This window comes from Carex rostrata, chromosome 24 (assembly GCF_964058835.1).
Source record: "Carex rostrata chromosome 24, lpCarRost1.2, whole genome shotgun sequence".
Lineage (NCBI taxonomy): Eukaryota > Viridiplantae > Streptophyta > Magnoliopsida > Poales > Cyperaceae > Carex > Carex rostrata.
Genome location: NC_135941.1, coordinates 2,901,039 through 2,916,572, shown reverse-complemented (window position 1 = coordinate 2,916,572; position 15,534 = coordinate 2,901,039). Strand labels below are relative to the sequence as shown.

Below are 15,534 nucleotides of genomic sequence, written 5' to 3'. Positions count from 1 at the left end.
TAGATCACAGCTTTTGCTGTATTGAGAAATGGTCTACCCAACAAAAGTGGTGTATGAGTATCCTCATCCATGTCAACCACAACAAAGTCAATTGGTACAAAGAACTTGCCAATTTGGATCGGTAAATCTTCTACCACTCCTAGGGGTAACTTAACCGATTGGTCTGCCAATTGAAGAGAAATTCTGGTTGGCTTAAGTTCCCCTACACCTAACCTATCATAGACCGACTTTGGCATGAGACTTACACTTGCCCCTAGATCACATAGTGCACGTTTAAATTGGACATTTCCTATGGAACATGGTATTGAAAATTTACCCGGATCATCCAATTTTTTGGGCAACTCATTCATTACCATGGCACTACCATTTGAGTCTAAGGACACCATTTGTACTTCCTCAAGCTTGCGCCTATTTGATAGAATGTCCTTGAAAAATTTGGTGTAAACCGGCATTTGGGTCATTACCTCAGTCAATGGTAGGTTTACATGCAATTGTTTCAACAATTCAAGGAATTTAGCAAATTGCCTATCAGTTCTCTCATTCTTAAGCCTACCAGGAAAAGGTGCAAATTTATGAGGAGGAATGTAGAGAGGTACCTGTGCACTTACCTTTGGTGGCTCATCTTGAGATGGATTTGCTTGAATGGCAGGGTCGCTTGGTGCAATTGGTGTAGCTTCCTTTGAGGCGGAATCCTCGTGTGTGGAGATGTGCTCATCATTGCTTCGTGTCTCTTCTCCTTGCGGCTGTACATAGGCGTCCTTTGGCATGGGTGGATCCTCATACTGCGTACCGCTGCGAAGCATGTGCCTGACTGCCTTGACATCCCTGGGATTGTTCTCAGGTTTTGGTGGAAGGGAACCCGGTTGGCGAGAGGATTGTGTAGCTTGTTGTGCAACTTGGTTTTCAAGCATTTTGTTTTGGGTTGCCAACATGTCTACCTTTTTGGTCAATTCATCGAATTTTTGATTTTGACTTGCCATGAAAGTCTCCATCATCAATTCAAGATTGGACTTTGGTGGTGCATTAGAACCATACCCTTGGTTACCATAACCTTGATTTGGTCTATTAAAGTTTGAGTTACCTTGGGTATTTTGGTCATTTTGTCTCCACGAAAAGTTTGGATGATTTCTCCAACCGGGGTTGTAAGTATTAGAGTAAGGGTTGTTATTTGGTTTGAAATTGCCTTGGTTTATGGCATTAACTTCCTCATGACTAACCTCATTACCTATACCACAATTGAGTGCTAAATGATCGGTCCCACCACAAATTGAACAAGGAAGAGAAGAAGGATAATTTACCGATTTTACGCTCATTTGATCAATCTTGCGATTTAAAGCGGCAATTTCTGCGGCCATGCTTGAATTCGAGTTCACCTCCTTCATTCCCCGTTGCAGGATGACCGGGGTCTCCCTAGGGTTGTGCCATTGGCTTTGGTTGAGAGCCATGTCATCAACCAACTTGTATCCATCAACAGCCCCTTTGTTCATGAGACTTCCTCCAGCGGCTGCATCTAGCATACCCTTGTCTTGTGGCAGAAGACTGTTGTAGAAGATTTGCAACAGGTTCCATCCTTCAATGCCATGGTGAGGGCAGCACCTCTGCAGCTCTTGAAACCTCTCCCATGCTTCGCTCATGGTTTCATCCCCTCTTTGTCGAAAATTGTGGATTTGATGGCGCAAGGAGTTTGTTTTGGATGGTGGAAAGAACTTGTTGAGGAAAGCATTCGCCACCTTAGGCCAAGTGTTCATGTTCTCGGGCCGTTGTCCCCTTATCCACCCCTTAGCCTTATCTGCAAGAGAAAAAGTGAAAGCCATCACTTTAAGATCATCAGGAGAAACAGTTTGTACCTTGATTGTACTGCAGATTTCTTCAAAGTTGGCTAAGTGTTGCGTGGCATCTTCATGAGGCAGACCATGGAAAAGATTTCGCTGCACCATGCTAACCCATGCAGGAGGAATTTGGTATTCCTCAGCATTGATAGTAGGTGCAGTGTACCCAAGATGGATTTCCTCAGCCCTAGGCGCAGTAAAGTCTCTCAAAGGGCGGTTGGCATCGGCTGCTTCAAGATTCTCTCTCTCTTGGTTAGCTGCCCTCAACCGTTGAAGTTCATTGGCCATCCGATCCCTTTCTCTTTGGAGGTTTTGAAACCTAGCATCATCATTGCCGGACGACATGTCTAACCGGCGTGGATTCAAGGGAAAGAAAGGTCCCCTTGTTGGGTGTTTGTTCCGTCTCTGGTAGAAGAGATGGGTTGATCCTCGCCTAGAAAACCACTCAACCAAATCTGTGACGTTCGGGGTTGAAGGTTCCTCTGCCAGATTTCAACCTAAATCAAAAGAGAAAGAAAATAAAATAAAAGAAAATTAAAAACAATTACTAACTAAATTACTTAGGTCCGAAATAATATTCACCGTTGTCCCCGGCAACGGCGCCAAAAACTTGATGTGAATTTTACTACTACACAAGTAATAAATCCTAATTTACCCTCAATTCGGTTGCAAGTGTACAACCTTGTCAAGTAGTACTTAGGGATCGTCTCCACAGGGACAATTCGGAATATTAAACCTAACCTACTCAATTTAATTTAGTAAAGGAAATAAAAGGAATTTGTTTGTTTTTGGGATGGTTCGGTTTGATTGTGACTAAACTAAAGCTTCTAAAGTAAATTCGGTTTATAACAAGTATGAGAAATTAGGGTTTGCTTAGGGTTCCTATCCACTAATGTTACGACTAATTGGTTTATAAATTTCTGTTCTTAGGTTTATGAAGGCACAGTTTGGTGTTGTAGGTATAAAGTGATATTTCTATATTAATACCATCTTTAAATTAGAATAAGCGTCACTTCTCAGTACTTGGCTATTCTAATCTAAAGTCACTAAGTCCTTACTGTCCCAATTGAATTAGAAAACTATCTTTCACCTCTCGGTACTTGGTACAATTTTCTGACCTATTAGGTAAAGCCCGTATAAGACAAGCGTCACCTCTCAGTACTTAGCCTATCAAATACTCTATTCCTTATGGTCTGGACCTAATATCCAATTTCTCAATTGTAAATACTAAATCCTAGGGTTTCATGCAATTTCGATTAAGTCCTCACAAGCAATTCAAATAAAGAATAGATCATGACACAAGAACAAGCATATATCAAGTAAAACCAACTAAACCATAACAAAAGTTTCAAGTACAACCCTACATAACCCTAGAAAAGCTCTTAGCCAGCCATGGCCAAGATACAATCAATTCAAAAGAAATAAAAGAGTTCCAAAGAAGAGAAAAGCAAATAATAAAACCGGTTGATCAATGATCTCTCCTCCCTTCTTCTTCTCTCTTCTTGTTTTCCTTTTGCTTTTCCTTGTTTTTCTCTCTCAATTCTGTCTAAAAAACGTTCCCCTTTATCTGTTCTACAGGTCTCTATATATATACAACTCAAAAATCCAGAAATAACCAATCAGAAATAACTAATTCGGACTCTGCACCGACTTAACTGCGGGCCGCAATGGACCCATTACGGGCCGTAATGGGCAGTTAAAATAAATCAATCTGCGCAATTCTGAAAGGCCATTACGGGCCGTAATCACTTCATTACGGGCCGTAATGGAGAGGCTGAAATTTGTCTGGTGTGTTCTGGCTGGTTGATTACGGGCCGCAGTGGATCTCATCACGGGCCGTAATGGATAAGTCAGATGCTCCATTCTTTATGCTAATTCGCCCGGTTTGAGTCGTTAAGCTCCATAAACTTGATTACCTGTAGAACAAACAAAACTAGGGCAGTAACTTGAACTTTTGGACATTTCTAACCTAGTTAACCCTAATTAAATCAAAACTTGGTTTATTTTTCATATTCAACCCTAGGTTTTTACATATATAATTTTGGCTTATCATCTATTTTTAGGAAAACAGTTCAAAATTGCTGTTTTGCTGTGAACAGTAAAAACAGTAAAATTTTCTGGACCATCAAATCAGCGACTTTCAAAATTGCTTAATAAATAGTAAAAAAAATTCAAAAAATATAAAATTTGGTCTCCAAGCACATTTTAATATGGAGAACAAGATAAACGGTTCGGATCGACATTTTGAACTTTGAAATCGCAAAATATGAGCGTGAAGTAAAATAGTCACTTTACTTCGCAACTCACCGTAGCCCACCTCTATATTATATTATATATACATATATATACATATATTATATTATATATACATATACATATACATATATTATATTATTTTTTTTACGGCCGTAAAAAATCTGGCATGAAAAATATTGATCCGGATTATTTGTAGCAGTCTTTCGAATAAATCAAATTATATAGTATTTCATCTATTTTTTTAAAAATATATTAAATATTTGTAATACTTCAATACAAAAAAATAAATAAATTATAATTAAAAACTGAAAAAAATAATTTCCTAAAAAAAAAAAAAATCCTAAATCCGGAAAAAAAATTTCCGGAGTTAGAACCGAGTTTCCGGAAATTTTTTTTCCGGATTTAGAGTTTAATTCCGGAAATTTTTTTTCCGGAACGGGTAGATTTCGAAAAAACCAACCGATTTGGATATTTTTTTAAATTTAATATAAAATTTGGATATTAATAAAAAATTCGGTAATTTACCGTTATAAAAAATTATTGTAAGAGCTCGAAAATAAATTTATTATATCTCTACAATAACTCTATAATAATATCTCATTTCATTGTCATTCTTCTCATATAAATTTTCTACGACAAATTTTGTATAATATGCTCTTCGGTTATATCGTTCAACTCGTTGTCCTAGTAAAGCTAGGTGTATATACAACAAAAAATTTATCTTTCTTCATCGATTATGGGGAAAATGTTCCGGTTTCAAACTGAAAAACCTTACATTATTCAATGAAAATATTTATTGGATAAATGTTTCTTCATGATTGTGAGATAAATTGTTCCACTTTTAAACATGGATATATTTATTGAAGAATATTTTAATTATGTTTTCAATAGAAGATAAGAATTGAAATTTGTCTACAATATATTCATCGCTTTCCGAATCTCCACCCTTTGCCGCTTCAAATAAATAGAATTAATTGTTAATTTCTTTTTTGAAGAGTATACAACTCGTTAAATGAGAATATTTTACGAATGAACTAATCAATAGTAGAATCGTAAAAATGTCTTTTCTTTAACTGTAACCCTTTCTTTCATGCATGTAGCACTAATTGTAAGCTATTGATACCAAGTCAAGATTGAAAATCCAAAGAGCATATGCATTATACCTGGATTTGTGTATTTAATTTGCATATGCATTAAATTTCGTGTCATCGCCGTTGGGACATAAGTTATCTGTTTTGGACCCTTCTAGATTTGGATCTCCATTTATAAAAAAATGTTGCTACAACGGTGATTTTTTCAAATTGTAAAATATTATTCATAAATGTAATAGTTAGAAATCATACAATGCACGGGACTCTGATTTTCATAATATTGTAAAAGAATTATACAAATTTGTTCTTCATAATACTGAACCGTGACATCCAAACGAAAGAATTTATAATGGTGACATGACATTCATAATAGTCTTGTCTAAAAAAATGAAGTTCTTTTTAAATATAAAGTTTTCAAATTGAAGAACTTGAAACTTTGAAAATTGTTCTAAAAAATAGTTTTAATATATAAAGTGTTATTTGATGAAATCAAACATTTTATTTTATCAGAGTAACCAAAGAGCTTTCAAAGAAACTTAATTTTCATTATTCATTATTGTATCGTTTTACACAGGAGAGCATGTATATATAGAAAAAGCTAATCCTTGAGTTACATCTAAACCATACTCTTGACTCTAGTATATTTTTATTTTGAAGTTGTGCTATGACGCTTTACAATATAAAATCCGCCAATACTTTACCTTGAAGTTTTCATTTCGAAATCTAATTGGCTAAAAAGGTCGCTTAATATGATCTACATATTAAATCTTATTGAAAATCAAATTTTACATTTATTTCAAATTTCTTGTACTATCTTTTGGGCTGAGGATAAAATATATATTAATCTACAAAATTTTAAACCTCCAATAATGATGGCCTTCTCTATATCTAAGATGATAGTAAAATAATCTAAAAATATGAGATTAAGCAACTCAGTTTTCATATTTCAAAAAATAAGATGCAAAATATCAACATTAAAACACCAAACACAACTTATTTGAATTTCTTCTTCATGAAAAGTTTAATTAAAATTTAGGCTTCAAAGGCATAAAGATCAGTCTCCAAAATTGGAAATATACATCAGACCACATCTAGTAAACTCGATCAAAGCAACACAGAAATTAGAAAAAAAAAATAATAATTAGGTATGTCAAGGGATTAGATTTCCAATTGGATCTTACTAAGATCCCAATATGATTGCAAAATTGAGATGCCGTTGCATGTCACATTATTACAAATAACATAACTAAACAGTTTAACCTTTCAAACATATAAAAGAGAAGGCATCAATAATGAATGGTAAAACAATGAATATATCACACATCTGTTGTAGAATCTGACTTCAAATGAGGGCCAAAATGTTTCAAAACCTCTTCATAAACTGGCTTCTTGAAATCCACAGCCTGTTCATAAAACCAAGAATTATTAAAACTTGAATTCTAAAATAAAACATTTGATTAATTAAAATAAAATAAAGTACATACACGTTCAATCACTTCCTCAGGTGACATCCAAGAATATGCACCGAATTCAGGTTTTTCAGATCCATCACCTAATAGATTAATCTCCTCCTCTTTTCCTGTCAACCTAATTAGAAACCTGAAAAAGAAAGAAACAATCATTAAATACACTTCAAATGATCAAATAATCTCTTATGCTATTTTATTTATTTCATTACCACTTTTGAGCCTGGCCGACCCAATCAGAGCCCCATTGTTTATTCAATTTCTCCCTCATTTCTGGAGGAAAATCATAGGTTAACCAATAACGTACCTGCATTTCAAATCAATTAATTTGTTATTGCCAATCATTTATTCCATCTCGATAATTTAAATTATACAAAAATTAAAAACCTCAGCGATAATCTCCGCTGATGTTACTCCGGTTTCTTCTCTCAACTCTCTCATTGCAGCTACTCTCACATCTTCTCCTTCATCCACTCCTCCCTATTAATTATAACAAAAAATAAAGCAATAAATGTAACAGAGCTACTGCAAAGTAAATAACTAATTCCATGTATAAATCAACTTAATTCATAATTCTTGAACCCAAACCATGTAATACAAAGACGAGTTTCTACTGGACTTTGGACTCCATCCTAAGCAAAGAATCAAACTACAATGCAATTTAGAGAGAGGCTAGGGTACTATGCATACCGCTGATTGGTCCGTACTATGGATCAATATCTTCGTGTAAAGTCCAAATAGTCGATATGAACAGTTCAACATGACCGTGTTGAATGGTTTAAAGTTCAAACCGATCCGAACTATGCACAGTATCATAGCCTCACTCTACAATTTATAACAAAAATCCTAAAAAAAGGAGTAGAACATAGAATAGAGATAAACCTGAGGCATCTGCCATGCTCCTGGGATATCAAGCCTTGAAGCCGAGAAAATCTGCCAAAGATTCACAATTAAGAAACATCTCGGGGTAATATTGCAAAAAAAAATATCAAGAAACCCCAAACTGTTAAATAACCTTATTAGAAGGGTTAACGAGGCAAATTCCCACATTGGGACGGTATCCCGGCGGAGGAGCCTCCATGGAAGCTACCACTTTCGAGCTGTGAAGAGATCGGCGGAGTGGCAAGGATGTAAATCTGGAGGGGACTCGGGGGCAAAAAGGGGAATTCGATCGGAACCGAAGGATGGAATGGAAGGGATTATAGAGACGCACTGAGACCATTCTACAACCATGAGATTATGAGATAGATGCTCATTGGAAGGCGGAAGCTTACCATTTTTCTGATATATCCTCGTAATTTGTAAATTTTACTGCGCCAGGATATGCGGAACAGATAAACAGGCCTAGGCCCATTATTCAAGGCCTGTTAGTTACTAATTACAAATTGGGCTTGCTAAAAAGAAATAATAGAGAAGGGTCCATTAATCATACTTGAACAAATTTTTTTATTTTTTGTCTTCTTGCTCCTTTTTATTTTCTAAATTTGTTTTCTTTTCTCTTTTTCCTTTTAAAACAAACATTCGGGAAAAAATTCTAGTTATGCATAAATGGGTATGGCAAGAACAATTTTCTTATTTTTTTTTTAAATAAGGGTCAAACTTCTAATCTTATATTTTATTGATAAATTAAAAATAAGATATAAAAGAGCCAAAAAACATGAAATTGATCAATGAGTATTGAGCAGAAAAAAAAAAGTTACATCTCTCTCTCTCGTAATACTTGGCCAGGAAATTCAAAAATAAAATAAAAATATATTTTTAAAGATTCGATTCCCTAAAAATGTCCTTAATCTTCTTTTAAAATAATTTTAAAAATTGTTCTTCTAAAAATTTTGCACTGATGAATTGAGCGCAGTAAGGTATAAAATCGTTACCTTGTGTAGTTATGAAGTCACATCAACGGCCGACATATATCTTTGGAAAGTTAAAAGGACAAGATTTAAAATTTCTTTCATTTTATCAAAGCATGACAAACTAACAAACCTCTTGTAGTTGGTAAGGTGCCAAGGGCCTACTTGTATGAATTTTTATGGATGGGATACTTGGCGTATATGACACCATGGATATCTACTCTCTCATTTTGGTTAAAAATGAAATTGCATAGCAACTTGCCAGCTTTACTAGGTTCAGTGATCATATCACAGTATCTTTTTTATACTTTATGTTTGTTTTCTTCCTGTTTTTTTTTCTTGTTTTTTTCCTTAATTTTAATACAATTGTTTGGGTCTTTGCAAGTTGTCCAAAAAGCTTCTTTGCTATATATGAAGTTTTGAAACCATGGATCATAGGATCTTATAATCTATCTCCATAGAGCTATATGAGATATTGTAAAACTTGAGAGACCAAAAAATCAATATCATTATTCATCCACTTACTTTTCTTTGTATGATCAATTGGCATAGGAACGTTGATTTTTAGACACCTTAACATGCACCAAATAACAATGAAATCCATTGGGTTTTTAGAAGGGGAAATGATATTTTTACTCCTAACAAATTTTCAAGCAGATTAGTCAACCATTTTTTTTTTTTTTATGCTACATAGTTGTGAACCTTGTACAATTTCGACTACTGTGAATCCCAAAAAAAAAAAATTCTAAATTTTATCCATGACGATTTTATAGAGTAATAAAATTAATTAATAATGGAGCTAGAATTTCATTGTTAGTTTTAGACAAATATTTATTGTGTAAGAGCAAAGTTAGCACATGTTGCGATCACCAAGAGAGTTTGGTGAGCATATTTTCTAAAAAAATTCGGATTGGCTTCAAACGACGAGTTCAAACTGTTGAAACTAATTTACTTCATGAGTAATGCATGTACATCCAAAATTTATTTTATTTTTAATTCATTTAGTACAAAATTGAGCAGTAAGAAAAATAATGAAAAATGAATGTATAAAATAACTTAATTTGGAATTGGAATTCTCAAATGCTCCCAGGAAACAACTATTGACTTATTAGTTTTAAGTAGGTGATATATTGAGAGGAAAAATAAAAAAATAAAGAAGGGGTCATTAACTAAATTGCACCAAGATCCAGTAATAAAAAAGCAATCATTATGCAGTTTAAAATCTGTCCTAGTTATCTTTTTTATGATGATCCTGGACCCGCACAACAAAAATGTGAAAAAGAATATTAATGCATTCTTTAAGGATAAATTAAGGCGATGTGGGCCAAGTATGACATGAAAGAGAACTCTATCTTTCCTTCCTCCAATTTTATGCTTAAAATTATAAATTTAAGTTCTTTTAGTACTTATTTTTATACTAATACCAGTACTTTACTGGTACCAGAGAATTCAGAGAATTAGAGAAAAACTCGTTGATGTACCAGTGTACAACCAAAGAGGTTCCCATCCTTGGGCCCAAGATTAACATGGAGCAACTTCTGGTGTTATTTTTTTTTTTTATCGGATTTCGTACTAAAAGAAATTAATCTGATCCTATAATATTTTGATCAGTACCGAATGGCTGATGTAAAACAAGGACAACAATGAATCATGCTGTCCTTCTCAATGTACAGTTTATAGGTTCCTTTGCATTGAAAATGTAGCTGAACAGTTTGAAGTTTAAAGCCGACTTGACGTGTTTCAATTTATAATTCAACCAATTTATTGAGATGGATGACTTATATTGACATGTAAAAATAACGAAAGGGAAAAAAAATGAGAGGTGAAAATTCACAATTGCCATTGTCATTTCTTGAGCTGACTTAACATGTTTTAGTTTGGTTGCTACTTATAAATTTAATGAAGATTATCTTGCTTATTACATCTTAATAGTTATGACTTAAATTAATTCGTCTAGAGGAGTAAGGTGTTCAAAAATAAATTTCTGTGTAAAGCTCTGGGTCCTACAAACAGAGTAAGTGTGAGGTAAGTTAATCCGTATTAAGAAGTATAGTAACTTATTTTAAATTAACTCATTTATTGCTTCACATTTAGATATGATCAAGGCGGAGTCAGACCTTCAGACTATGAGGTTAACCATGAATGAAGATCAAACATATCAAATTTTTGTGTTGCAAATAGGGGTCAATTTGACAGTTTCATAACATTTTTTTTGCTAAATTATATAGAAATTACTAATAAACACAAAAATTATGAAAAAAAAATAAAAGTCAATTAATCCCATTTACCTCTGCCTCTGAATATGACTATAATGACAAATAATTCGTTCTGATATAAAAAAAAAAAAATGATAGCTGAAAATGAAAATGCAACACCAGCCATCCGTTTTTTCCACAAGCTCCAACACAGTAAACTAGTTGAATCACCTGTTCTTATAACTTTATATATAGGGAGTACAGAGTACTATATATAGCACAGTCTGTCGAATCAATTGATTATACAATCAGATTGAGACAGATTAAAATGTCTTGATTTGTGACGAGTCAAGTCAAGTCTGATTTATATAACAACATAATAATTGGAGTATTCACGCTCTAAAAGGAGATTACAATTAATTGAAAGGTCGGTGTACTTCCAAGTTAATTAAATGGCCACACAATGGAAAGATACAAATGAGAGGGACAAAGGAAAAAGGCCATGTATTAAACTAAAACAGATGAAGTAATAAATTAGCTTAGGTCATGCATGCGAGATTAATTGTATTTTTCTAGTTAGGTGCATCCACCTCATCAAATTCAAAACATATTGGTTCAGCTAGTGCACCTATACTGGACCCTTTGATTTTATCTCTTGAACCATATAATAAGTTCAACTGTTTCTTTCTTTCTTTAATCACTTTCCAAAATAAGTAAATGAGAACAACTCCATTTATTTTCTCGAAATATATTTTATGAATGATAATCTTTTTTATTAGTATGATAATCGAAGTTGGAAATATAATCTTCATTATTTAGTTAATTGTTAATCGAGTAATTTAAAATTTTAATTATCAATTTTATTAGATCTTGGTTGCTATCCAAATAATTTTGAAATTATATTGGATCTAATGTATGGTTTATTTAAATGGTAAAAATCATATAATGGAATTTTATTTAAAATTTGATGAATTTGATTTGGTTATACCTTTATCCTTACTCCAAGGTTTCAGAGAATCAGAATTGAAGCATGAGAAAATAAAAATATAGACACACACACACTCCATGTTTAAGCTCCCATTTTGTTTTTCACAACAACTCCCCTCCTGGTATAAAATATACACAATTTAATTAAATAATAATGAAAAGCTATTTAGAAACCGACAAAATCTTAATAAATAATTTTCATGATCTGCAAACAATTAATATATAAAAAGCATAAAAACAACACACTGACACACTTGATTACTTGATTCTGATATATACGAGTCATACGATGCATGAAAGACGGAAGTTTGAAATTCGAATTCGGTTAGAATAATTTTAAGAAACAGAGAAGCATGGCATGCTCTGATGCTCTTACAAAAATTGTTCATATACAATAAATATGCACGGATGATGCCATGATATTGTCTGGCGAATTCGGGATCACCCAGGTACCTGAGGTATAATAAGTAAATCCAGACCATTCTTTTAACTTGGTACGAATCTCAAAGTAGACTCTCTATAGTTTCCAGTTTCCACATTACTGGATTGAGTTTGATTCGACTAAGATTAATCTGAGCCGTCTGTTAATTTATATTGCATCTCAGGTACCGGCGGATACAGACTCTTGTCTGGCAGCATCGACAGCAAAATTGCGAAGACTGGATCAAACGAAGAGGCATTTGAACGAACCTCAATCTCACATCACATGCACTTCAACGGTTCAACCTAGTTAGGATCCTCTGTGTATTGAAAAGACTTGTAAGAAATTGTGTGGCGTTGACGACTCATGAGTCATGACTCATGACATGACCAGTTACTGTTTTTTTTGTAGGATATTTATTTTCATGCTTTCTGGTAGGATATCTCATGACATGACCAGTTACTGTTTTTTTTTCTTTTTCTTTGTAGGATATTTATTTTCATGCTTTCTGGTAGGATATCTTATCAGTTGTCATGCAAATGACCTTCATAGGTTTCATTACAGTTTTTTTTTTAATTTATTTTAAAAATTATAAGAAGATTTCTTTAATAATATTTGTATTATTTTATTTAGTGTGTTTTTTGAATTATTCTCAAATTTGTCGATGTATTGGACAATTGTTTATTTTTTTTTATCTTAGAGAAACCACAATTCTTGATTTTCTTCTCATTCTTAAATAAATAATTTTGTATTCATTCAAAAAAAAATAGTAGCTTTCATTATTTTTATGGTTACCTCTCAAACAATAAGGTCATTTATGTACACTGGAGTTTTTCTTTAATTAATAAAAAAATAAAACACATCTTCTTTTTGGGGAATCATTATTCATTTTGTGGCAAAAATGTTACATCACTACGAACAACGCTTTTTTTAATAAGGTAACTCTTCCAGAATCGGCACAATTTATCTTAATTGTTGCTTCTTTCATATCATATTTCACATCAATATTTTAATATACTTTTTGTTTTATAGAACAACAAGTTATTATCAGAAATTATGAATTTCAGACCTTGTAAAAATATTTTGGAATCATGAACTTGACATTATTATTCATCTATCAAACAGCTCACACGGTGTGGTACATAGTAACATGATTCGCGAATTAAATCCGAATAATTCGTTTTTTTATTATGCCTAACCGAACGCTGAATTATTTGGTTGATCGAACTTTGACTGAATTAAACCCGAATAATTCGCGAATTTTATAAATTTTTCCCGAATTTTACGAATTATTCGCGGATTTTTCTCAGAATTTTTTTTTGGGTTTTTCTTTTTCTCTCGCGAACTAAGATCTCTAATCTAGATAATTCCGAATCATTCGCGAATTATACCATAATTATTTCCGAATCATGAATTTTTGATCTCACTGAACTAAATCCGAATAATTCATTTGTCACTATGGTGTGGTATGCTTAAATCTGCCACAGAGAATCAAGAGTATCCAACTAGGATTTGCCATGAAATGTACATGTATGTATTCATCATTAATTGCCTTATTCAAAGCTTAGCTAAGTGCATGTGCTTGCTATATTTCTAAAGGCTATATAGTATAGGCAGTCTAGTCTTGTATACTATGATTACTGATTAGTCTATTTTAAGGCTTGGTTAAGTTGAATAGGGCTGTCAAAAAAGCTCGCGGCTCGTGGCTCGTCTCTAGCTCGCTCGCTAACAGCTCGCTCGGTAGTGGACCGAGCTGTTAACGAGCCAGCTCGGCTCAGGCTCGGGCCAAAATAAACAAGCTGAGCCAGGGGTCAGCTCGGACCGGGCCAGCTCGGCTCGTTAAGCTACAGTGAATTTAGGGTTTAGTCTCGTATAATTTCAAGTCCAGTCCCATTTTTAAAGGCGCAATTATGCAAAATTGATGTATTTTCGGTTTGGGAAGAAAGGATATGGCTTTAGTTGCTTGAAGATGTGCATGCTAGACAATTTCTTAAATTTTTTGAATGAGATTTCTTATTTTTTTTATTTTTGAATTTGTATAATAACAGCCCAATAAAGCCCAACGAGCCAGCTCGTCAGCTCGCGAGCTAGCTCGGACTGGCTTGTCACAAGCTGAGCCAGAGGTTTTGGCTCGGGTGACGTAGGTCCAGCTCGCTCGGTCCAGGCTCGGGCCAAAATAAACGAGCTGAGCTAAGGCCCAGCTCGGCCCGAGCCAGCTCGTTTACAGCCCTAAAGTTGAACCCTTCACTAAATGGATAGATTCCCTTCTCCACTGTTTCTCGGTGGTTACTCCACTTTCTTTTCAGATTATCTAATCCTCAACGTGAAAAATCTGTAGTGACGAATATGACCTCGCCTTTTTCAATAATTAATGAACTCGTGATAATGTAAAAAAGGATTTAAAACAACTTCTGTTGTTCAAGTCACTTCGACAAATAAGCATTAGAAAAAATTGTGATTTATTAATTTTTCAGTATTTATTTATGCTGAGATTTCTCTATCAAATAGTTAAGTTATGTAAATTTATTTGAAATTCTGATAATCTACTTATTAAGATTTGACGATATTCCTTGATAAATATAGATGAGAAAAACTAGGGTGTGATGTGCTCACCAAGAGGAATTGGTGAGCACATCTCCAAAAAGCTATCGGATTGATTTCGAACTACGAATCTAAACATTTGAAATTCATGTACTTTGTGATTGATGCATGTACACGTAAAATTTTTAATGTTTCAAATTCATATAGTACATAGTCAAGCAGTAAAAAAAATGATGAAAAATGAATACATAAAACAATTTAAAAAATAACGTATAAAATTTTCATTGTTTTGATCGCTTTATCATGTACTAAATGAATTCGAAACTTCAAAATTTTTGCATGTACATCCATCACTCATGAAATACATGAATTTCAACTGTTTGAATTCGTAAAAAGTCAATCCGATAGCTTTCTGAAAGTGTGCTCACCAACCCCACTTGGTGAGCACATCACACCTTAGTTTTGGTCAATATAGATAGAGGCTGTTATAAGAAGAAGATATAGGGTTAATTTACCCTCATTTTTTTTCTTCTAATTTTTAATTTGTATTTATGTATGATTTAATTATTATATAATTCAGGGTAAAATGTTATTAATTTTTATTCTCTGTAATAATTTTTTATATAATTGATCTTTATATGTTGATTTTCATAATTTGAAAGTCTAGATCGACTCCCAAATATAGATTTCAAATTTGACCAAAAATTATATGCACAATATTAACGATAGGATATCGTTTTTTTTTTCTATCTTTTTTTAAGGTCCGATAACTAATTAAATATGTATATTTTTCTTATTGTTACCCCGCCTTTTCCTTCGCGCATTCACTCTATATCCTTCATTATTAAATTTCCAAAATTTCTCCCTGGCAACAAGCCTTTTGAAATTTGAATTATGT

The 15,534-nt window shown here is 33.4% G+C and overlaps 1 protein-coding gene across 1 annotated transcript; it reads right to left on the bottom strand.

Moving 5' to 3' along the window:
- Positions 1-6,317: 6,317 nt before the first annotated feature.
- Positions 6,318-7,890, bottom strand: LOC144575730 (nudix hydrolase 26, chloroplastic-like). Its single transcript, XM_078325968.1, has 6 exons — positions 7,658-7,890; positions 7,525-7,575; positions 7,030-7,122; positions 6,855-6,949; positions 6,661-6,775; positions 6,318-6,579 (listed from the first exon to the last, which is right to left on the bottom strand). Exons 1-6 carry the CDS (start codon positions 7,862-7,864, stop codon positions 6,493-6,495), a joined length of 648 nt encoding a protein of 215 aa, XP_078182094.1. The 5' UTR covers positions 7,865-7,890; the 3' UTR covers positions 6,318-6,492.
- Positions 7,891-15,534: the final 7,644 nt, after the last annotated feature.

What these genes read in the sequence shown, in the direction of transcription:
- LOC144575730 (XM_078325968.1), bottom strand. Translation starts at nt 7,864, where the DNA reads ATGGTCTCAGTGCGTCTCTATAATCCCTTCCATTCCATCCTTCGGTTC. An exon ending in TCGTTAACCCTTCTAATAAG is followed by an intron (nt 7,576 to 7,657) that starts GTTATTTAACAG and finishes AATCTTTGGCAG; the next exon opens with ATTTTCTCGGCTTCAAGGCT. An exon ending in CTGAGGAAGTGATTGAACGT is followed by an intron (nt 6,580 to 6,660) that starts GTATGTACTTTA and finishes TTTTATGAACAG; the next exon opens with GCTGTGGATTTCAAGAAGCC.